This window comes from Nuphar pumila, chromosome 2 (genome assembly GCF_984573655.1).
Source record: "Nuphar pumila chromosome 2, dmNupPumi1.hap1.1, whole genome shotgun sequence".
NCBI classification, from domain to species: domain Eukaryota; kingdom Viridiplantae; phylum Streptophyta; class Magnoliopsida; order Nymphaeales; family Nymphaeaceae; genus Nuphar; species Nuphar pumila.
The window spans coordinates 35,710,705-35,736,979 of record NC_143250.1 but is presented as its reverse complement, the minus strand read 5'-3'; the positions used below and the strand labels follow the sequence as shown (position 1 = coordinate 35,736,979).

General features: G+C 35.3%; 1 protein-coding gene across 1 annotated transcript; it reads left to right on the top strand.

Annotated features, from left to right (window-relative positions):
- Window positions 1-530: 530 nt before the first annotated feature.
- Window positions 531-26,020, top strand: LOC149845248 (UV-B-induced protein At3g17800, chloroplastic-like). The gene is made up of 3 exons (XM_089995645.1): window positions 531-1,128; window positions 20,727-21,001; window positions 24,937-26,020. The coding sequence occupies exons 1-3, from the start codon at window positions 997-999 to the stop codon at window positions 25,754-25,756; spliced, it is 1,227 nt and encodes a 408-aa protein (XP_089851771.1). The 5' UTR covers window positions 531-996; the 3' UTR covers window positions 25,757-26,020.
- The last annotated feature ends 255 nt before the right edge of the window (window positions 26,021-26,275 follow it).

Sequence of the window (26,275 nt, the reverse complement as noted above, 5' to 3'; positions counted from 1 at the left end):
AAACAAATCGAAAAATGGTCTAAATGTTTATAACCAACGGGGGAGCATCCAGTGCACGTCAACTTGTGTTGGGAGGTTGCAGGTTCAAAACCCAATGGCATAATTGTATAACTGGTAGTGGTCTGCCTAAACCCAGTTTGCCTTTAAAAAAAAAAATGAAAAAAGGCAAATTTGATAGTTTTCATAAGTATTTTGAAGCATAACCCTGTTTTATGTGAAATCTTCATAGTTTCTCACTTTCATTATTGCGGGTATTTTTTAAGGTGCTGAGACTAAGGCACCGAATAAACTCCACTGACATACGGGTGTGTTCGTAGCTTTCAGAGGTGGGCCACTTTAGGCAAGGTGGTGGTCTGGTGCACTCTAAACAAAACCAAATGTAAATGTTAAAAAACGTGGTTCTTAATTGATATATACCATATTTTTCACATGTTTCATAACATTCAGGTTTCGGGTCTTCAAGCGATATGACACGTTTTTTGTGTGATATATCCCTGACTGTCACATTGCTCCCAAGCCCTTTATAAAACACTTCCAGGTACTGTTTGGATCTCACGTGTGAACCCAAATAGGGTCCATCTCTGCTTGCCAGGTGGAGTTTGGATAAGCTACTGGGACCCGCCCCATTTTGTTCCCTTTTGGGTCCTTCCAATTGGCATCCAGCAATTGTACCATCCCTTAAGGAAATAAAGAAAATGAAAGATCCCAAACCGGAAGATTTGGGTTCCCATTTTCAACCACAAACAGGTAAAAAAAAAACCCCAATTTCTCAACAACGCCATGGAAACTCTCAAAATCGTCTGAAACAATCAGAAAACCTTCCTTTCTCCCACTTTCCTTTGTTACACCATTTTCCTTTTTTCTTTGCTTCCCTAGGAAATTCCTTGTTTAGCTTTCTTCCATCTCCTCTGGTGCTACAAGGAGCAATTTACTCTGCGGATAGTGTCACTTTTTTCCCTGCTTCCATTCCCCCCTATATCTGGAGAGGGTTTTCAGATGCAGAGTTCTGGTCTCTTGGGCGACGGCCCCGTGGTTTCTCCTGCCGCCAGCGCGTATCGGTCGCTGGATTTCAGGCAGATTCCGGCGTTGTTAGAGCCCAAGTGTTGGCTTTCCGGTGGGTTGTTGAAGGTATGCGTTTCTCGATATTTAATCTCCGTTTTATCGTATCTTTTCTTATCGTGATTATTGGGGAAATTAATTCGTTTCTATGTTTTATGTTGTTGGTAGTGAATAAAAGGAGATAAATATGTCAGTTTTATGTTGTTGGTAGTGATAAAAAGGCGATGAATTTGTCAATTGCCTAAAAGATATAATCCGGGCGTGGAGTTTTGTAAGTTCAGTGATTACAAATTATTATTTTAAGTCTCCCCAGAATAGGTATGTGATACTGTGGTGAAACAGTATTCATTGGCAATCCATTGGTGGACAAATTGTTCATTATGTCTTGAACGGGGCATATTATACTACAGTGGATTCCCATTGGTTGGCAACCGTCTGGTGAATTCATTTTTTTACCGCCCCTTAAATTGTTTGGCTTGTTCACCTGTTGTTTGTGAAACAATATGTATAGCTATGTGATTGTTTCCAGGAAGCTGATAGAATGTTAAATCTTAGTGTTTGTTATAGTTCCTTTTTGAATGAGATAAAAATTTTTCTTTCTAGTTTCCAGAATCAATATAGTGAGTTTAAGAATTAGGAGTTCTGAATGAGCACTATGATCTCACCTGCATGATACTAGGTGCAGCTGGAATAAATTACACTAAGATTTGCATTGTCAGTTATTCATGCTGAATAAAATTTATATGGTTGTATTTGGAATGGTGGCAACTGTTCCAGTAATAATTACATTTACATTTATATTTGCAGTGTGAAGAAATAAGAAAGGCTTGGACCACAAGTTTATCTTTACATTTACATTTGCAATGGATTCCAGTAGTGTTTATGATGTAGGTGTCTTGAATTTTTTACCCGCTCCGATCCATGACCTGATCAAAAAATATTTTGGTGACCATACAGTAGGAATTTTCAATGAGGTTTGTGGTGGTAGTGAAGGGATCGGACTGTTATGGACCTGTCTAATTTTGCAATTTTCTCTTTTGTACCAGCTAGGGTTTTATGCCTTTTGTCATTTACATAGCCGCCTCCTTTGAGAGTTGGGTAAGAAATATTTGGGTGTATTGGGGAATAGGGTATTGAGAGCTCTGTATCTTGCCTTTGTATATCCTCACATCTTGTTAATGGATTTTTGCTCCTCCTTTCACCTGTGGTAAGCCTGAGTGCCGAACCACATAAATCTCGTGTCTTCTCTTGTTTTCTTTTTTCTCTCTATCTTGTGATTTGTTTCATTTTTTGTTGTGATACTGATTGTAATGAAACAAGCGAAGTACAATAAAGAACCTAATAAGGTTCAACAAGAATACAAAAGAAGTGCACAAGCACTAATCCACCAAGGGATAATGCAATCACAAAATGAGAATAAACTCTATACAAAACACATGCACATAATAGCCACAAAAGGCCAACACAAAAGGTAAAAAATATAGAATTGGATTAACAAATGCTTAAGAAAGCATTGATAAATACAAGGGGGAAAACCCCTATTTATAATACAAAGGGGAGAGAATGGGGGCAGTCCAACTAGCCATTGGGCTAGCCCCCAACCGTCATATTTATGACCATTGGGTGCAACCCAACGACTATATTACAATTAAATATAAAATAACTTAAAAACTATGTCACACGAACTCTTCTAAAAGGACATCGCACCCATATCGCACCCAGGCGGGTGCGACACTTGGACACAACTTCCTTTGTGTCAGGTGAAGGCAACCACACTGAGGTCCATTTCTATCCAAAAGTAGATTCAATAACCCTAATCAAGTCCGTTTATATATATATATATATATATATATATATATATATATATATATATAAATCTATGTCACATGGGTGCGGGTGCGGGTGCGACACGGGTGCGGCACAATTTTAAAATTTTTGGACACGGGGACTCGGCAAAAAAATATATATGTATATATATATATATAAAATTTTATTTTATTTTTAAAATGCCACAGGTGTCTGTGCACAGTCACAGACTGTGACTGTGACTGTGACTGTGACTGTGACTGTGACTGTGACTGTGACTGTGACTGTGCACAGGCACAGCACTGTGCACTGTGCACAATCACAACACTGTGCACACTGCAAAGACTATGCACAGTCACAGACTGTGCACTATGCACAGTCACAGACTGTGCACTATGCACAGTCACAGACTATGCACTGTGCACTGTGCACAGTCTGTGACTGTGCACACTGCAAAGACTGCACAGTCACAGTGCCTTTTTTTATATATATATATTTTTAAATAAAAAATATAAAAAATTAGTTTTTTAGGGACATTTTTGGACTCGGTCAAAGTTGACTGAGTCCAAAATGTGGACGGACTCGGCCTGGACTCGTTGACCGAGTCCGACTCGGCGTTGACCGAGTCCGACTCGGCGTTGACCGAGTCCGGGCCGAGTCCGAAGCCGCACCCGAGTCCGCACCCGTGTCGGGGCGTGTCGACTCGGGTGCGGCACCTCCTTAGCCGAGTCCGTGTGACATAGATATAAATGCACACAAATACACATAGTGTTAGCTTAAAAATGTTAAAAATTATATAATATCCTCCCCGCACCCCCGCACCCAAGTTTTTTTAAAGTGCCACATTGCCGCATCCGCACCCACACCCGCACCCATGTGACATAGCTTAAAAAAGAAAGATAAAACAACCTCTACAAGGCTGGCACCTATTACATGTGTGAAATGACTGAAATACCCTTCTCATTTTGTAATGGAATACAAAGAGATTCAAATGTCACTTATGGACATACACAACCACAATGATCACTTATGGATCAATCACATAAACCACACAAATCAGCCACTTATGGGCATACAACACAAGCAAAAATATTAAATATTATTGAGGAAAAGCTCTAATCAAAAGCCTTATAAGGTGTGGGGTTTGAACCCCTATATATACACAAAGCGACCGATCTCCCCAACAACTATAAATGTAGCCGTTGGGGCGATCCCAACGACTCTATGGTCAAATGACCATTAAGCCCTATCCTAATTCTAGGATTTACAAAGATTAAAATAAGAAGAAAATAAAAAGGTGTAAAATGACTACAATATCTTTGTATGTACAAAAAGAATAAAATACCCCTATGTCTATACATTAATATATATTAACACTCCCTCTCAAACTTACGGTGTGACCACCAAAAGTTTGTCTAACATGAAATAAAACCTTGGAGAAGGAAGGGCTTCAGTGAAGAAGTCTGCAAGCTAATATTTGGATATGACATGTGGTAGCAAAATCATTTTTTTCAAAAAAAATTCTCTAATATAATGGCAGTCCATCTCGATGTACTTAGTGCGCTCATGAAAGGTATGATTCCCAACAATGTATATGGCACTTTTGCTATCACAACATAACCTAGATGGTATTGTTGATGACACTCCCATGCCTGCCAACAAGCTCCTCAACTAAACAATTTCGGATGTTGTGGTGGCCATAGCCCGATACTCGGCTTCTGTGGATCACAAAGACACCTTTTGTTGTTTTTTGCATTTTCAGGACACTAGTGAGTCTCCTACAAAAACACAGAAACTAGTGGTTGGACATCTATCATTGGGATCTCCTCTCCAATCAGAGTTAGAATATACAATTAATTCAAGAAGAGGAGGAAGACAACAATAATCTTTTGTTAACAGAATTTCTTAAATATCTAACAATACGCATAACAACACTCATATGAATTGAGGTAGGAGAGTGCTGAAATTGGCTAGCAGTGTGAACTGCATGAGAGATGTCTGGTCTGGTGATAGTCAAGTATGTCAAGGCATTGATCATCTGTCTATATGATGTAGGATCATCCAATGGAGTTTCATCATCAATCTTCTTCTTTGAGTTGATAACTTCGGGTGTATCTACTCTCTTTTCGTCAGTCAAGCCAGACCTGTCAATAATCTTAGTAGCAAATTTAGATTGAGTTAACAAATATCCTCGGGGGGAATAAGCAACTTCAATCCCCAGAAAAAATCTAAGAAACCTAAATCAGTCATTTCAAAATGTTGTTTAAGTACATGCTTAATATGATTTACTCCTTGTTTATCTCCTCCTGTTATGATCATGTCATCAACATAAATGAGCAAAATTACAATACCTGCAGCAGATTTCTTAACAAATAAGGCAGTGTCAGTATGACATAAAAAATATCCAAGACTAGTTATAACATATAACTAAAACGATCATACCTGGCCTTTGGTGCTTGTTTGAGACCATACAAGGCCTTTTTAAGATGAAGAACCTTTTCTTTTGGAATATCATACCGAGGTGGTGGTTCCATATACACCTCTTTTAATTCTTCATTAAGAAAGACATTTTGGACATTCATTTGGTAGATAGGCCATTTCCTAACAGCAACTATAGCTATAAGTGTTCTACCAGTAGTCATTCTAGTGACATGGGCGAAGGTTTCATTGTAATCTATTTTATATTCTTGTGAGTACCCTTTGGTTACTAGTCTGACTTAATGTCTTTCCAATGTTTCATCACTCTTAGTTTTAACCTTGAAGACTCATCTACATCTTATTGATTTCTTTTTAAGTGGTAAGTTGGTCAATTCTTAGGTTTTAGATTTTTCTAATGTTTTTATTTCTTCACACATAGCATTTTGCCATTCTGGATAGTTTTTAGCTTGATTATATGAGGCTACTTCGAAATAGGAGAAAATTTTTACTAGACAAACTCTGTATTGAGGGGCAAAGGACTCATATGTCACAATTGGATCAGGTTCTTTATGTTTTCGTTCATAGTGCCTAATATTTCTAGTTTCTTGAGCTTCTAGGTTGGAATATTTTTCTAAAGCATTTGAATGATAGCTTTCTTGTTTTCTTTTATATTGAATAATTTGAATTGATCTTGATGTCCACCACAGTGAGTACGTATTTGAGGTTCATTATCATCAATTTGATTCTCCTCCGATATCAAATCACTATCATTCTTAGAATCTAATTCTAAAAATATATATTCATCTTCTCTCTTAGGCACATCTTTATCAAAAAAACTTTTCTTTTCCAAAAAGGTAACATTTCTTGAAATATATAGCTTATCGTTTTCAAGATCATAGCATCAAAATCCCTTTTGACTCTCACCATTCCCAAGAAATACATAGGGGATGACTCTTAGAGATAACTTGTCATTTTTGTTTTTAACACAAAACACTTATATTCAAAGGTTCTTAGTCTAAAATAATTAACATTAGAGTGTATTAACTTAAGTTGTTTTGAGGCAAAAAAGGTCCTCTCTTGATAAGGAATGGATTTCATCTTGGCAAGTATACAACCAGTATATTGGATTTTTTCATTGCAAAAATTTCTCAAATGAGATACATTTAATAATTTAAGAATGCTAGGACGACCTAGTATTTGATGTCACAAAATCAAATCCAATTTTGGTACATTAAGACAAAAAAGTTTCTTTTGAATGATTAGTCGATCAATGTATTGGAGATCTCCTTCTCTATGGCCTTCTCCAATCTGCTTCCCTGACTGGAGATCCTGTATTGAGCATTGGTCAGATATGAAGGACACTACAACATTGATAAGTGATGATTGAAAGACTAAAAGTAAGTTTAAATTGAGTTTTGGAATAATTCTTATTTTTGGAATACAAAAATTTTAAGATTTTTCAAAATTTTCAATTCCTCTAACATCAAGAGAGGTTCCATCCGCAGTAAAAACATTTTTCCTATTTGAATCAATACTATGATTGTTAAGTATGGAACCATTATAGGTCATATGAAATGATGCACCGAAATCAAGGAGCCAAGGAGTCATACCAGGAGGAAAGACGTGGAGATGGCAACACTCGTTGTGGAGGAACCCTTGTGGAGAGGTTGCAAAGCTTCCATCAATTGAGATAGTGACATGTTCTCTATGGATTTATTTGAGTTTTCTTTGTCGACTTAAGAAGTTCCAACCGAAGCGATCTTCTTTTCTCCTTTGGCTTTAAATTTTGGACAATATGGTTTGATATGTCTCGGTTCTCTACAATTGTACCAAACAATTTTCTTATTTTCATCTTCTTTTTCCTCAAAACACCGAGGTTTTCCAAAATTATTTTTATAGAAATGTAGAGGCTTATATGTATGAGAACTATCACCCGGTCTTGAAATGATTAAAACATTATCTTTTGACTCCTTTGATTCAATTTGAGATTTTAACCTCGCCTCTTCCATGAAAACTTGGGCCAAAACTTCATAAATAGGTGGAAGTTCTTCTTGCTTTCTATGGAGGATGTTGCTCCTCATTTGCTCAAATTTGGGTCGTAGACCCCTCATAAATTGAAAAAATTGTTCATTCAAAATTTGTTTCTTTCTTTGTTTGGCATCATTTGGAGTTTCCCAAATAGGTTCCATTTTTGACACTTGATCACATAACCTTTTTAGAGTCCCATATTACTCTCTTGTACTCTTTTTCTCCTTGCTTGCAAGTGTGAATTTTGTTTTGCAATTTCCATATATATGCGACATCTTTTTGGGTATAGGTTTGCTTGATAAAGAGTCGAGCTTCATCGGCTCTTTCAACTTCTAATATGTTTTCACATGTCCTTACTCATACTTCCCATAAACAAGTAAAGTACCTTGGCGTGTCCAATTTTCTATTCTTTCATATTTTTCTTATAGTTCAAGGGAGCCTTTTTTTTGTCTTCTTCTTTAAGGACCTCTTCTTTAGTAGTTTCATCCTTTTCGCTAGAGGACTTTGTAAGAATAGGTTGTGGTTCCATTGAGAAACCGTCAACATACTCCCACAAGCCTTTTCTGGTTAGGATCTTTTTTAGGGCGGTGACCCATAAGTTATAATTTTTTTCAGCGAATTTAATAGGAACTACCGTCACCACTTCCTCATCAGCCAATGAGAGAGAAAACAAAAGAGAAAACCAAAAATATATAGAACCAAGAGTAGAAGGTACTTATTTTGGAAATGCTCCACTCTTTGATATGACGAACTCTTCCAACCTTTAATGAACCGGCCACACAAGCAACAATCTTCAAGTGAGGCAAAGGGCACACTTCCCAAGACTATCCGATCTTCTCGATCTACCACGAGTCTCTTGAATGCTTTAATATCACCAATAGAGCACCAAGGGTCAAATACCATCTAATGCAATACAAAGAGATTCAAATGTCACTTATGGACATACACAACCACAACGATCACTTATGGATCAATCACATAAACCACACACACAAATCAGCCACTTATGGGCATACACCACAAATAAAAATAGTAAATGTTATTGAGGAAAAGCTCTAAGCAAAAGCTTTACAAGGTGTGGGGTTTGAACCCCTATATATACACAAAGCAACCAAGGTGTAGCTGTTGGGATCTCCTTAACAGCTCTATGGTCAAATGACCATTAAGCCCTATCCTAATTCTAGGATTTACAAAGATTAAAATAAGAAGAAAATAAAAGGTGTAAAATAACTGCAATAGACTTGTATATACAAAAAGACTAAAATACCCCTATATTTATATATTAACATACATTAACATATATAGACAAAAAAATGAGGTGAAGGCAAGGCCTTAATGAAGAAATCCGTCAGTTGTCATTTTGAAGTTTCATAAGGTACTTCTATAGTCCCTTACAAAAATTTCTCTTTGATATAGTGGCAATCCATCTCTATATGCTTGGTGCGTTCGTGGAAGGTGTAGTTGCTTACAATGTAAATAACACTCTTATTGTCACAACACATCTTTGGAGTACTAAAGATGACTAAACTCATATCTTTGAGAAGACTCCTCAACCAAATAATCTTCATAGTAGCTGTTGTCATGGCTCGATATTCAGCTTCGGTGGATGATATACCTTATAGTGCTTCTTACACCTCCAAGATCTAAGTCTTTTAAAAACACACAAATACTAGTAGTTGAGACTCTATCATTAGGATTACACAACTCAATCTGCATCAGTATAAGCAATTAAATTTAAATACGAAGACGAGAATAAAAATAACCCTTTGGTTATAGAATTCTTGATATATCAGACAATTAGTAAAAACAATACTCACATGCACCGTAGGTGGTTCTTGCTGAACTGACTGGCTAAGTGAACTACATGAGAAATGTCTGGTCTGGTGATGAATAAGTAGGTCAAGGATCTAATCAATTGCCGGTATGAAGTTGGATCTTCAAGAGTTTCATCCTCCAATCTTAATTTTGCATTTATAACTTTCAGCGTGTCAACCTTCTTATCATAAAAAATTCTAGATTTGGCAATAATATCCGCAACCAGTTTCATTTGAGACAATATGTATCATCTAAGTGAATCAGCCACTTCAATACCTAAAAACTATATTAGAAAACTAATGTCAGACATATCAAAATGTTTTTTAAGAATATTTTTAATTTCATCAATTTCCTTTTTATCACTCATTGTGATGATCATTTCATCAACATATTTAAGAAGTATGACAATATCAGTACTTGTATCTTTAACAAAGAAAGCAGTGTCAGTATAACATAATGTATAGCCCAAGTTTAACATAACATTGCTAAACCTATCATACCCACCTTTGGAGGCTTGTTTAAGCCCATACAAAGCTTTCCTTAATCGAAATTTTTTTCCTCTCTCGATCTCAAGACCAGGATAAGGATCCATGTACACTACCTCATTTAGGTCACTATTCAAAATGACATTCTTAACATCAAGTTGGTAAATAGACCACTTTCTAGTTGATCTAAGGCAATAAGTGTTCTAATAATAGTTGTGCGAGATACGAGACCTAATGTCTCTTCATAGTCTATCCCATACTCTTGGGAATAACCTTTGACCACCAACCTAGCCTTATATATTTCTAATGATCCATCCATTTGGTTTTGACTTTATATACCCACCTACATCCTATATTTTTTTTCTCTATAGGTAATGGTTGAATTTTTGAAGTCTTGGCCTTTTCAAGGGCTCCTAACTCTAGATTCATGACATTGATCCATTTAGAAATTTCTTTGGCCTCTTTGTAAGTGGAGAGTTCATAAAAGGAGTGGATAAACATAAGACGAACTCTATATCTAGGTGAAAATTTTTCATATGACACAAATCTTTTAGGAAGTATGGAAGTTCTATTAGATTTCCTAACGCTAGTTTCTCCTAGACTTTGGTCTTGAGAATACCTATCAAGTGCACATAGAGACGTTCCTCAGTTCTTCTGAAATAAAATTGAATATCACGATTTTGAGTATCATGGGTACACCAAAGTCATTAATATGCATATCATCAAGATTATCATTAACATGTATAATTTCATCAGAGGCCTTTTTTGGCAATAAATCAAATAAAAGGGAATACTCAAGGTCATCCTTAGGCTTATTAAAATCAAAACCATTTTCATTTTTTAGAAAATTTACATTTTTTAAAACATAATTTGTCAATTTTCTTATCATAGCATATATACCCTTTTTGGTTATTGACATAACCAAGAAACACACATTCAATGGCTTTGGGGGATAATGTATTTTTTTTTTCAAAAAGTACAAAACATTTACATCCAAAAATTCTTAGTCTACCTAAATCTAGAGAAGACTGATAAAGTTTTTCACTTGAAGATATGCTTTGTAAAGAGGATGAAGGCATATGATTAATAAGTTATACTGCAGTTAGGGTACCTTCAGCCCAAAACTTTTTTAGAACATTTTTTGAGATAAGCAAAGTTTTTATAGTTTCAATAATATCACAATGCTTTCTCTCGACTAAACCATTTTGTTGAGGAGTATTTGGACATGAATTTTGATATGGGATCCTTCTTTCTTTCAAATAATTTTTGAAATCATTAGACAAGTATTCTCCCTCTGAGTCTGATCAAAAGATGATTATATTAGTTTGAAATTGGTTTTGCACAATATTATGAAATTCTTTGAAACATGAGAATACATTAGATTTTTGCTTAAGGAAATAGATCCAAGTATACTGAATATAATCATCAATGAATATAACATAATAAGCGAGCCTTCCTTTTGACATGACCGGAGCCAGTCTCCATACATCCGAATGCACATATTCAAAAGGTTTATTTGAAATAAAAGTTCTAGAGCCAAAGGAATTTTTTTCATTTTTTCAAGAATACAGTTATTACATATGAATTCTTTAATACAAGAGTCTTTGAAAAACAAAAAAAGAGATAACTTAGATACATTAGGGTGACATAATCTTTGATGCCACACAGAAATATCTTTTTCCTTGACAAGATTACAAAAAGATTCTTTAGGAAGATGAAGAAAATCTATGTAGTAGAGATTTTTTCTCCTATTGCCTTTCTCAATCAGCTTCCCTGATTGGCGATCCTGCACCTAACATTTTTTTGATGAGAAGGAAACCTGATACCCATAATCTGAAATTTGAGAAACTGATAATAAATTTAAATCGAGTTTTGGAACAACTCTAACTTTAGTTACTTGAAATTGTGTTTAAATATTTGAAAATGTTTCAATACTTTTAATTTCTAAATTAGTTCCATCAACGGTAGAAACACAAGATTTATAAAAGGATTTTGTGCATTCGGATAAGAGGGATTCTAAAAGAGTCATGTGAAAGGAGGCACCAAAGTCAAGAATCCAAGAAAGCATATCTGGAGGAGAATAAGTAGATACGATGACACTGAAAATAGATGTAGAGGGAGTCTTAAGAAATAGTTGTAATGCTTCCATTAGATGGTAAATAAAATCCTTAAGATCTCCTTTTATGATAGCGTCATCACTCCTTTTTGAGAGTTTCTTCGACGATTGCTACCTTATTGAGATTAGGACATTCTGGTTTGATATGTCCCGGCTCTTGGAAAAAGTGACAAATAACTTTTCTCCTTCCTCCTATGTTATAATTTCCTCCATTGTTATTTTTTCAAGAATGAGGAGGTTTATACGCTTTAATATTGTTGTCGGGCCTTGATATGATGAAAACCTCCTCACTTTCTTTAGTCATGCCAAGTCGGGTCTCGGCTTGGTACACCTTTCCAAGTACATCATCAAGAGAGGTGGTAGTGGTCCTAGTAAAATGGTGGACCTAACTTGCTCAAATTTGGGTCTTAACCTTAATAGGAACATAAACAAGTGTTCATCTTCAAGTTGCTTTTGCCTCAACTCAATAGCGGGATCATCCCACTCAGGCTCAAACAATGCTAGTTTATCCCAAAGAGGTGAGCGGATACCATAGTAATCGCTCACACTCTTATCACATTATTTAACGATACAATTTTTTTCTTGAAAAAAATATTTTCGTGCAAAATTTGTTTGCACGAACATTTTCTTGAGAAAAATTCAAACTTTACTTGCCTTTTTGAATTTAACTATACTTGCCGCAATTTTGAGTTCCATGCTATTAAGGAATCAAGAGAGAATTTGGGCATTTTCGGCTTCCCAATCTTCTACCTAGATGATTTTTGAGTGTTTTCTCTCTTTCTTCGTTATCACATGTTCCTATAATTTCTTGCCCTTAATATGGTGCTTCGTAGCGGCGGCCCACATCAAATAGTTGAAGTCATTTAGCTTGAATGCGACCACCGTCATAGATTTTTTCGCCCATCTCTATGTCAGAGAAGCAAGGCTTGTGGAAGATCCTTTATTTACAATCACGATCTTTGAAGAAGCTTTACACAATCCCAAGAGTCTTATGACTCTGATACCACGTAATGAAACAAGCGGAAATACAATAAAGAACTTAATAAGGTTCAACAAGAATACAAAAGAAGTGCACAAACATTAATCCACCAAGGGATAATACAATCACAAAATGAGAATAAACTCAATAACACAACACATGCACATAATAGCTACAAAGGGCCAACATAAAAGGTAAAACATATAGAATTGGATTAACAAATGCTTTAAGAAAGCATTGATAAATACAAGGGCTTCCTTAAAAAAAAAAAAGCTTAAGAAAGCATTGATAAATACAAAGGGGAAAACCCCTATTTATAATACAAAGGGGAGAGAATGGGGGCAGCCCAACTAGCCATTGGGCTTGTTAAGATTAGCCCCCTATATATATAAACCGGAATACCCATCAAGGGCATTCTGATCATTTCACTGTGTAATAGGCGTCAGCCCATTTGGGGCTGAGTGTGTATTTTTCTTTTCTTTATTTTTTGTTTTTACTTTTTGATGTACTTTGGTTGGGCAGCTCTAGCTAGCTGTTGGAGCTGCTCCCAACAGTCTCAAATATGACCGTTGGGAGTAGCCCAAGAGCTAGTTGGGCTGCTCCCTTTTTGCCCTCTTGTATTATAAATAGGGCTTCAAGCCCATGTATTCTCCAATGCTTTTTAGAGCATTTTCATGCAATACAAAAAATATTATTTTGACCCTTGTGTGGGTAGTGTGGCTTGATCAATCAAGTGTTCTTCTTGATTGGTTGTGTTCTTGTAAATCCATAAGTGACGTTTATTTGATTTTGTTTTATTTCATTACATGGTATCAAAGCTTTGTTGCTCTTGAGTTGTTACTCATTCGGAAATGCCAAGAGGAGGATCGTGAGCTTGGTGGAGCATCGGTTTGTGGGATCATTGCATCGGGAAGCGCACTATCAAAGAGCTCCTCAACAAATCTTTTGTTATCTTCCTCACTCTCTCTCTCTCTCTCATTATTGTAAAACATGGAGAATGAAAGAGAAGTGACCGTCTCCATTCCCGTGCGATTCAATGATACTATGTGATGTAGGCATCAATAGTGAAACACAAAATATGGGAAAAAGGTCTATGGGGTTTGGTTGATGGTGCTGAAAGAGCCTAAACTTATACTTACCAAAATTGAAAATGAAAAGGAAGTGGCTCTTCAAGGAAAAGAGATGTCTATGGTCGTCACCGAATATAAGAAAAAATGGAAAGAGTGGAAGCTGGGTCATTCCAAAATAATTGGATGACTCATCAATAGTGTTGACATCAAGAAGTGCTCTAGCTTAGCGAAATTTGACTTCGCTAGTGATGTATGAAAATATCTTAAAGATGTATAGTCTAAAGGATATTGCTCACATATGCAATGTGCAAAATAAAGTGAGAACTATGACCCAAGGAGAGATGAAAATTAGAGAATATTTCAATGCCCTCTCTCTTCTTTATGATGAATTGGCTCTTCTAGAGCCAAAATGGTATTGCCCCCAAGATGTAGAACTTCGTATAAAGTAAATTAGAATGGAGCATTTTTACCAATTTGTTAACGGGCTTACACCCAAATTTGAAAGGACCAAGTCTACCTTCATTCACAGAGGAGGTGTACCTACCATAGTTGAAACTCTTGAAGAGTTAACTATGGAAGAAAATAGGTTGAAAAAATCATCCACTTCAAAGGATGAAGAATTCGTGCTTGCTATGTGAAAGCCTTGTAATCACACTAGGAGTTATAAACATCCTCACTTTGTAAAAAATGAGAATGGAAGAAATTTCCATGAATATGAAAGAAATCAAAGTGATAAAAGAAGTGATCATGAATACAAGAAGAGTGGCAAAATAATATGTTACCATTGCTATGAACCGAGACACATCAAGCCTTTTTGCCCCGAAAGAAGGAAAGAAGATAAAAAAGATGATAAAAAGGTTGCTTTGGTGGGACCATCTTTTGAAAAAATGGTGTAGACGACTCCAAATGCATCAGCTCATTGTCTTTGGCGCAACTGATGGAGGCACTACAACCAATGTTCAAAAATCAAGTTTCTTCCTTATCGGGGGCGGTTGTATCCACAAGTGGTGACCCTGGTAAGACTTCTTGGATCCTTGACTCCAGTGCCTCTTTCCATATGACTCCAAATGAGTCCATATTATCCGAATGTCATACTAACCCAAATAATTCTTATGTTTCAACCGTCGATGAAACTTTCTTAAAAATTAAAAGTTTTGGAGTTTTTCAAAAACAACAAACCTTCTTTATACCAAATATTAGAGTAGTACCAAAATTGAATTTAAACCTTTTATCCATTTCTGAAATTGGGGATTATGGATGTAAAGTTTGTTTTCATCTAATGATTGTTTAATACATGATCTCTAGTCCAGCAAGCCGATTGAGCGAGGCCATAGAAGAGGAGATCTCTATGTTATTAACAATCTTGAGTTATCAAATCATACCTTTTGTAATTTTGTAGAAAATAAAGATATAGAAAATTGGCACGAAAGAGTAGGACATCCTAGTATATCCAAATTACACTTGTTTCCATTTCTTACAAGTTATAAAGAAAGAGATTTTGTTTGTGAAGATTGCATCCTTGGTAAAAATAAAATCTTTACCCTTTGGGACAAGACATTTTATATCTAAAAATTCATTTGAGTTGGTATATTCAGATGTATGAGGACTAGCTCCAGTTGTATCCAAAGGAGGAGTATCTTATTATGGTGTGTTTGTGGATGATTATAGTAGACACTCTTGGATATTTTTTTCAAACAAAAATCTGAAGTATTTGATTGTTTTAAAAAAAATCATTACTATACAAAGATTCAATTTAGAACCAATATTCAAATCTTTAGAATTGATTCTGCGGGAGAATTTGTGTCAAAAGAGTTTAAAAATTATCTTGATTTACATGAGATTATCCATAAAAAATCTTGTCCTTATACTCTTCAACAAAATGGACTAGTCGAAAGGAAACATAAACATATTGTTGAGACCACTAGAACACTTTTTATATCAAAAAATGTTCTAAAAATGTTTTGGGCCGAAGCCGCTCTTACGACGATTTATTTGATAAATAGAATGCTTTAAAAAAATATTGAAAACATTTCTCTTATTAAAAAATTATTTAAAACATCTTTGGATTATAAAAAGTTGAGTCTTTGGTTGTAAATGTTTTGTCCTTACCAATAAAAACAACAAACTTTTCTCAAAAGCAATCCTTTGTGTTTTTTAAGCTATGCCGAAAATAAAAAAGGATATAGATGTTTTGACACTAAAAAGAACAAATTATATGTTTCAAGAAATGTTACTTTTCTTGAAAATGAAAATGAGTTTGGTAAAGAGAAAATCCAAGAGAATTGTGACTATTTATTTCTTTTCGACCTTGTCAATGAACATGAAAGATGTGAAAACATTCATGATGTGCATGACTAACAACGAGGACACTTATGATGCACATGAGAATCTGAATGAAGGTCTTGATGGTACAGACCTATCTCATAATAAAATTCAAACATGTACTCGACGTACCGAAGACCATTCACCATGTGCTTTAGAAAGATATTCCTAAAATCAAGATATAGATTCTCCTAGTATTAGAAAATCCATAAGAATTTCAAGAGCTCCTAGTAGATTTGTATCTTATGATTCCTTTAAACCTAGGTATAGATCGTGTCTAATGGCTATACACTCATATATAGAACCAACATCTTACCATGATGTTAAAAATCATCAAGAATGGATTAAGGCGATGAATGATGAATTAGAAGCTTTAGAAAAAGGTAAAAACTTGAGAAATTTAAACATTACCTAAAAGAAAAAAAGCTATAGAATGTAGATGGGTTTACGAGATAAAAACTAAATGGGATGGGACATTAGAAAGATACAAAGTTAGGTTAGTAGCCAAAAGATACACTCAAGAATATGGGATAGACTATGACGAAACATTTGCTTCAGTCGCTCGAATGACCACTGTTAGAACCTTTATTTCTATAACATCAATTAAAAATGACCAATCTTTCAAATGGATGTAAAAAATGCCTTTTTGAATGGTAATCTCAATAAGAAAGTTTACATGGATCCTCCACCATATTTAAATTTAGCACATGAAAAAATCCTTCGGTTACGAAAAGCATTGTAAGGCTTAAAGCAAGCCCCAAGGCTTGGTATGATCGGTTAAGTAGTGTGATGACACAACTTCACTTTCAATCTTGTTATACTGACACTGGATTGTTTGTTAAGTCTTTTAATTATGGAATGGTAATATTACTTCTTTACGTTGATATAATTATCACAGAAGGTGACAAGCAGTGAGTTAATCATATCAAAGATGTGCTCAAAGATAACTTGGTTTTTTACAATATTTTCTTGGAATAGAAGTGACTTACTCACCTCATTGTTATTTTTTGTCACAAACTAAGTATGCAACAAAGATCATGATGCAATGGTACGGTATGGACTCGGTACACATCGATCTACGATCCAGGATCCAAACGCACGCGAAAGCTTAAATGATAGAGAGTCTGGACAGAACTCTGATAAACGGGTTTTCGGGACCCGAACACTATACTTTGACAGGAACGGTCCAAATGAAAGTTGTACGTGACTCGCACAACTTTCCAACGAATCCGGAAACACCAGATTCAGAGAAGGAATGTCCGTTCCACGGACTCGGAATTGAGACTGCTAAACAAATCCAACACATACTATCGAATTTCACGAACAGACTGTTCGAAGGGATTTTTGACCCCTCAAACGTTGGAGTATGCGAAAACTCACAACTAACAAAACGAAGGCCAGATCCAGACCTTTCCAAAACACTAAGAATCAGAATTTTCTGAGTTTTCTACAACCCTCTACGAATTTTTGAATTTACAAAATGATATAAAATATTGTCAAGGAATTAACACTTTAGATATACGACAACAGCAGAGAGATTGATATTTTCGATAAACAAAGATAATGATTTATTGAAAACTCAAAACATGAAATATGTAGGTCTAGATCCTAGCTTTCCACATAATAAAAAAAATTGAAATTTCATGCAAGGAATCTTCGGATAACAAGAAAATACCGAACACAACTACAATGGTTCTGTAACAGGAATGTAACAGTGGACTTCCGTCAGTCCGACACTGTGACAATCACTTTCAGAGGTTCAAATGAACGAATCACGAAAAACTTTCAACTACAAAGTTATAGGAAATCGTTTTAGCTTTCCGGGAAGCTAAAGAACGCTAAAATCCGATCAGGAATGAGTCTGATACAAGTGTTTCTTCAGAGACGCCTCTGTCAACTCGTAACAGAAGTTTGGTCTTTTGACAGGATCCGAGTTTCATTCACACACATCCATATTTCGAGAAAACTCAAGATCAATAGAGATAAATCATAACATGAAAAAAACACTTCTAACATGCATTCACAATTCTCTAATGATCTAATATAACTTAGCAATGATAAATCATGAACAATCGCAAAACAAATGCGACTAAGAGTAGCAAAAGGTCAAGAACAAAGAACCAATGGTGATATCTGGTTTGAGAACAATAATGGTCGCCGTTGGGAAGCAACCGACGCGACAAGTTAACCACGAACAATAGGCATGGACTAACAACCACCACTGACAAGTTCGGCACAACCACCACGAATGGAACTTCTCACAAGTTCAATTTCTATACTCGCAAGGAACACACGTTTCTTGCTTTCTCACTAAGACACCATACTTAAAAGTTTCTCTCAAGCACCAACCAACCACCACCACCAAAACTCACGATTTTTCCAAAGAAGAAGAAAGACCCCCTCCCCTTGGTCGACCTCCTCAATTAAAGGCATTGCTTGCTTGGGAAGGGCCACATTAAAGAGGCCATGGGCCTTCCCAAGCCTTGCGCCAAAAACGAGTGTGCATGAGCCTCGTTTTTGCCAAGGGCTAATAAATCTCCAACAACCCACTTTTTTTACTTTGGGCTGGTCAAATTAATTTGAATGAGGTCCAAGATGGACCACACCCATGTGGTGCCAACTAGGACCCAACCAATGCAAACGGATCTTAATCCAGATCCGGTTCGTGCAGCAAAATGGATCCTGCACCAACACATTAGAGAAGCAAATTTGCGAAAAAATAAAAATCTACCCTTGTACCCCATACACCCTCTAGTACCACAAAAAAATCCTACAGGGTTCCAGAACTATCCAGATCCTAAAAAATAAAAAAAAAGATTATATGACACGACAATTGTTGAAACAAAGTCCAAAAATATGATTCTACAATGGAATCAAAACAATAAAAGGAGCACGACGAACATCGACTAACTGGGAGATCCACTAGGACCAGGGATGTCCTGCAAGCGTGTGGATCACCTTCGGTAGCGATGTCCGGATCGGGTTTGGAGAGTTGGAACTCCGCTTCTGCACCTTGAATTTCTGGATGCTCTGCATCAGATCATAGAACGGTTAGGACTCTCAAATGAAAAACGAGTTGATACTCCAGAGGTCATAAATACGAAAATGAAGAAAGATGATGGAGAACCTTTGAAGGATCCAACTCTATATAGACAAATGATTAGAGCTTTGTCTTATCTCTCTATTACTCATACTGATATTTCTCATGCTATTCATTCTGTCAGTCAATTTCAGCATGCTTCCACTACAGTACATATGAGTGTTGTAATGAGAATTATTAGATATATTAAATTTTTTATTAATTATAAATTATTTCTTTCATCCTCTTCCTCATTAGAAGTTATTGCATATTTTGATTCTGACTGAAGGGATGTGAATGATAGGCTCTCAACCACTGGTTCTTGTGTTTTTTATAAATGATTTTCTAATTTCATGGCGATGCAGGAAGCAACAGAGGGTGTCTCTCTCTTTCACTGAAGTAGAGAACTGTGTCATGGCAACAAATACGTCTAAGTTAGTATGGTTGAAACAATTATTAGAGGATTTGGGAGTTCACATTGCAGAACTCTCAAGATTATGTTGTGACAATAAGAGCGTTGTATACATTGCAAGCAATCATACATTCCATGAGAGGACCAAGCACATTGAAATGAATTGCCACTACATTCGTGAAGAATTTTTGAAGAAAACCATAACGTTGCCCTATGTTTCATCTGAGTATCAACTGGAAGATTTCTTCACTAAAGCGCTCCTGTCACCTAGGTTTCACTTCCTACTTGGCAAACTCTCGGTTGTTACACCGTGAGTTTGAGGGGGGGTGTTAAGATTAGCCCCCTATATATATATATATATATATATATATATATATATATATATATATATATATACCAGAATACTCATCAAGGGCATTCCGGTCATTTCACTGTGTAATAGGTGGCAGCCCATTAGGGGTTGACTGTGTATTTTTCTTTTCTTTATTTTTTGTTTTTACTTTTTGATGTACTTTGGTTGGGCAGCTCCAACTAGCTCTTGGTCGTGGGAGCAGCCCAACAGCTAGTTGGGCTGCTCCCTTTTTGCCCCCTTGTATTATATAATAGGGCTTCAAGCCCATGTATTCTCCAATGATTTTTAGAGCATTTTCATGCAATACAAGAAATATTATTTTGACCCTTGTGTGGGTAGTGTGACTTGATCAATCAAGTGTTCTTCTTGATTGGTTATTTTCTTGTAAGTCCATAAGTGATGTTTATTTGCTTTTGTTCTATTTCATTACAGGGCTAACCCCCAACTATTATATTTATGACCCCAACGACTAGTTGGGCTGCCCCCAACAACTATGTTACAATTAAATATAAAAAACTAAAAAAATTAAAAAAGAAAGATAAAACAGGTGTGAAATGACTGAAATACCCCTGAGGGGTATTTCAGTTTACATTAACAGAATATATATATATATATACAACGATCCATATTTTAACAGTGATTTGTATAACAATTTACCCATCCTAAATGTATTTAGTAGAATATCCTAAAGCAATGTTCATTATTACATTTTCATGTTCTGTAATTTTGTATGATTTTGGTTCTCCCCATTTTGATGATAGTTGATTATTTGTAATCTTTGACAGATCGAACCTGTGTTTGGATTTCGGAAACTAGGAATTAGAGCCAAAAAGTACAAGTTAAAGTCTTGGACCACAAAAGCATGTATGAATTTCAGTGAGGGTTCAAAAAGAGTTGCTCCTCTTCAATTAGAATCATCCACAGGGCAGTTTCTCTCTCAGATCTTACAGACCCATCCTCATCTTTTGACTGCTGCAGTTGACCAACAACTAGAGAGGCTTCAAGAGGATCGAGATGCGCAAACTAAAGACACTATTTCATCTGCGAACGTTCTATACAAGTATTGATATTTCATTGCTAATTTTGTTTGTTTCAGTAGTAAAGATGATCTTCTAAGACTTGATTGCCATTGTTAGCATTTCTATGTTTAAAATTTTGAAGTTTTTCTCTGTATATGTATCATTATTCCACAAAGATGAAAAAATTTAAATTCTGATGTTTATTTGCTTAATATTATTTCAAAAGAAATTGACATGCTGCTTAGTAAAACATTGGATGCAAAACTTTTCAGTTAATTTTTGTACAATTACATTTTCCCTTGGAAGTAACCAATCTATCCTTCTTATATGAGCAGATTTTGATTACACTGCTCTAAAAAAGTCTTCATTCTTTCACCAATTTCCCCACCCTCCTCCTTACATGGTCTTAAGAAAGCTCTTCGTTGTCCTTTAGTTAATTGTCCCAACCAGTGTTGTGAAAAGCGTTGAGGCATAGCGAGGCGCTCCACCAAAAACCGAGGCGAGGCGTAAATTGTAAGCCTCAATTTTTTTTTTGAAAACTTTAAAAAAGTTATAAAATATATCTAAAAATACAAATAAATAAAGAAATGCTTTATTGATGAAATAACAACCAATAAGAAATAGAAAATCTCAAATAAGTACTAAAAAATATGAGATTAACATATAAAAGTAACTAAAAACTGATTACATAACTGGAAAATATATGAGATTAACCAAAAAAGTTAAAATATACTAAGAAACTGATAACATATCTGAAATAACAGGAAAATATATGAGATTAACCTACAAAAGTTAAAATATATGAGATTATTCTAAAAAATATGAGATTAACATATAAAAGTAGCTAAAAAATGATTACATAACTGGAAAATATATGAGATTAACCAACAAAAGATAAAATATACTAAGAAACCGATTACATAACTGAAAAATATATGAGATTAACCAAAAAAAGTTAAAATATATGAGATTAACATATAAAAGCAACTAGAAAACTGATTTCATAACTGGAAAATATATGAGATTAACCAACAAAAGTTAAAATATACTAAGAAACTGATTACATAACTGAAATAACTGAAAATATACGAGATTAACCAACAAAAGTTAAAATATAGTAATATACTACAAAACTGATTACATAACTGAAATAACTGGAAATACATGAGGTTAAGGTTTTCTCGACATAAATCTCACAGAATTTCACATTGACTATAGGGATTTTCTCAACCAAAAATCTCAGCAGTAATTTATGTTATAGCAGGGATTTCTCAACAAAAAATCTCAACAGAAATATACTTTAAACAATAGAGACTTTTTCAAGGCAAATCTCAACAGAAACATACGTTGACAGTAGAGATTTTCTCAACAGAAATCCCAGCAACAATCATGTTAACCATAGGGATTTATATCCACAGAAATTACAGCAGAGATACACTTTATCGATAATGAATTTATCAACAGAAATTCTAGCAACATAACTTTTATAGCACATCTATATATTGTGTTATGATTAAAACTAACACACACAAATAAAATAAAAACTACTGTATATATATATATATATATATATATATATATATATTCAGTTTTACAAAGGACATCAAGCTGCTGAAATCAAAACTAGCATTAACGCTAACTACTGGGGTTTTTGACAAGCCATCCAAACTGTATGAAAAAAAAATACAAACAGCATTAGCACTAAGATGTTGGGTTTATGAAAATAAATTCCAACTGAATAAGAATCAAGATGTTGTAAATTTAACAACATTAACGTTAACATGCTAGGATTTATAAAATAAATAATACAAAAAATTCAACTGCAAATAGTTCAAGCTGTTGAAATCAAAATCATCGTCAACTACTGGGTTCATAAGAAATAATTCAAACTACTGTAAATCAAAATCAATGTCAGTTGTTGGGCTCTATGAAAAGAAATTAATTCCAATGGAGCATGATAGATTCCCTACTCATAAACGAAGCAGCCAACATTTCATTTACAAGAACAGTACCAATAATTACTCATAAAAACTAAAGAAATGCAAATCCCTAGGGGCCATAACCAGTTTCAAGAAGATTATGCCTCAGAAATCTTGTTGTAAAAAAAAAAAACTGCGCCTCAGGCTTGCGCCTTGAGGCACAGAGGGCCGCGCCTCAAAGCGAGGCGCGCCTTTTGCGCCTCAAGGCGCATTTTTGATAACACTGGTCCCAACATTATTCTGATCTTGCCTTCATGGTCTGCTTAAAACATCCTAACAGTTTGCAGCCATCTCTGATTTTTCTCATTTTTTCCGATGCATTCATGAAGATTTTCCAGTGATGACCAAGTAGTTGACTGAACAGATTTTTTTCATGAAACTGTGGCAGACATCATGGTTGAATCTGTGCCAAAACCAAGCCATGTAATAATCACATATTAGTGGATTCATAAGCCAAAATTACCAAGTCCAAAGAGAGCCCTATTTTGTAATTAACCAGGTGTCAAATGGTGCACAAGTGTAATGCAGGGTGCGTTTATTCCTGATGGCCCAAACTGCCATGTCATAGCATAGCATTAAACTAGAACAAAGGTTATATCTTGTCCTAAAACGATGTAAAATTTTAATGTATTTCTTTTAGTAACCAAGCTGAGGCACAGAGTATTGGTAGAGAAACTCACAACCATCTGCAATGTGATAGCTATCTGTGATCTTGGATGTTATGGTGTTGTGGTTATCTTTCTTCTTACTCTTCTTGGTGGCATTTTGAAAATTGCATGATTCAGAAACATGAAGGTTTTGTAACAGGCTCGTTTCAATGGTCAAGTAAAATACTATGATTCATGAAATTAAGGATGGGCGACCAAGACAAGTTTTTTATAGGAATTCAAGCTTCATTTAGTAAGAGCTTGAACTCATTCATTTAATCAATTAGTCAAGCTCAAGTTTAGAACTATTTTCATTAAAGCTCATTGAGCTCAATAAGTGAAAAATTTAATCTAGTAATATTGATGCTAAGTTAATAATGTTTATGTAATTAAGCAATTAAAATAAGATGCAGAGAATTTCCTATAATTGTAACAAAAAGACTAGGGATCACTGTGGGAGGAGATTTGTGCAAGTTCATAAGACCAGTTCTTGTTTCTGCTCTTTTCTTCCTGTACTAAAGCTCGTAAAAGACTCCATCTTGGCTCAAGCTTGAAAAACAAACATTGAGCTCATCTTGTTTGATCACCAAGCTGATTTTGAATAATCCAGGACTCATTCTGCCTCAGATTTTGTTTACCCTTCTTGAAATAACTTGCCAAGCCAGGATCAGAATGTGGATAATCCTCCATAAGTTTCAAGTAGTTGTGCACTTCAACTAACTGAATGCTACAGATTTATCATGGTCTTGTCATGTCACATAAATCAATGTTTCCACTTTCTGCACATCTTATTATCCAACTTGTAATTCAATGTTGTTTCATTTTACATTTTGTTACTTTTTATTTTTATGAACTGCTGGATTTTATGTGAACGGATCAATTAATTAGCATGAGTATATCAATCTCATTTGGTTGTGTATTTAAGGAGAACTGAACATATTGGGCCCACTTTTCTCGTTCTGCCTCAGGTTGAAGTGTTTTATGATAGATCTGAACCGTTAGATGTTTATCATGCTCGATTTAGTGGGAATTGACTCTTGGATCATGTTTTTTCAACGAAAAAATGTATTTGTAAGCCGGGAAATTTTGATGTCTTCATAGCCATTGATTTTGGATCACCGGAAAATCCTGTATACAGGTCAGATTCCGGCGATCCAAAAGCCGGTTCCCACTAAACAAATCTATAGATCACAGCTACGGTGTTAGATGTGAGAAAATGCAAAAACTACAATTTTTGAAGGGGCCTAATGGGGCAGAACGAGAAAAGGGGGCAGATCCAGCGCATTACTCGTACTTAAGTGGTTATGGAATTACAAACTAATGTTTATTATCTGTACTTCAATTTGATAGGAGGATTGCAGAAGTCAAGGATAAGGAAAGGCAGGTATCTTTGGAGGACATTATATACGCTCTAATTGTACATAAATTCATGGATGCAGAGATCTCACTGATTCCGACAATTTTACCATCATCAAGTCCTGGTAAGGTGGACATATGGCCATACCAAGAGCAGAAACTGATGTCCCTCCATTCTTCTGAAGCTTGTGAGATGATTGAGAACCACCTCTCTCTTGTTTTGGGTGGTAGCCACTTCCCTGATCCTTTAGATTCTGTTGTTCAGATAAGCAAACTGAGGGTTGGAAAGCTCTATGCTGCTTCCATCATGTATGGGTATTTCCTTAAACGTGTGGACGAGAGGTTCCAACTCGAACAATCCATGGATGCCTTTCCTAAGCTTGTCAAAGAAGAGAGTGTGCTTTCTGAAAACGTGGCACCCAATGATGAGATATGGGATGTAACTTCATGGTTTCAGGCTTCAATTAGGGATGACATTGAGGGATACCATGGGATCTCTGATCCAAGTGAGGATGGAAACTCATATAAATTGAGGTCCTATGTTGTGCATCTTGATTCTGAGACCCTACAGCGGTATGCAACCATAAGGTCTAAAGCTGCAGTGTCCATAATTGAGAAGCAGACACAAGCTCTTTTTGGGATGCCTGATATTAGGATTGCAGAAGATGGGACACTTGATGCATCTAATGATGAACTGATTGGAATAACATTTGCAGGGTTAACTAATCTGGTTTTGGAAGCAGTGACATTAGGATCATTTTTGTGGCAGGTTGAAGGCTATGTTGATTCCAGATACAGCTTTGTGAATAGTTGAGAATATGCATCACACATTGTTCACTTTGCCTTTGTAAGTAGATTGCTACCTTGTTGATGAAGTCCATGCATGAAATTTTGGCTTGTGCAAGCTTTCCCTAACAAGTCCATGCATGTATTTGCATGCGTGCACACACACACTCATATATATATATATATATATATATAGTGTGTGTGTCTTTATATTTTAAATATTACTGTATTTTTTGTAAAATGATTATAAGGTAGTTTATCATAGTTTTGTTAATATAAGCATTTTCCCCTATTTTTGCAATTTATTGAGCGAATGATGCAAAATCTGATTTTTTTTATATGCTTTAGATTTTAAGGGTTTTGTATTTTAATTCCTACTTTTGCAATTTATTGAGTGAATGATGCTAAATTATTTTTTCAGATGCCTTATATTTTAGGGATTTTGTACTTTAATCCCTATTTTTGCAATTTATTGAGGGAATGATGCTAAATCCATTTTTTTTGGATTTTGTATTTTAATCCATATTTTTACAATTTTATTGAGTGA

Coding starts and splice junctions, on each gene's coding strand:
- LOC149845248 (XM_089995645.1), top strand. CDS start 997: ATGCAGAGTTCTGGTCTCTTGGGCGACGGCCCCGTGGTTTCTCCTGCC. Junction 1,129..20,726: donor TTTCCGGTGGGTTGTTGAAG/GTATGCGTTTCT, acceptor AATCTTTGACAG/ATCGAACCTGTGTTTGGATT. Junction 21,002..24,936: donor TCTGCGAACGTTCTATACAA/GTATTGATATTT, acceptor TCAATTTGATAG/GAGGATTGCAGAAGTCAAGG.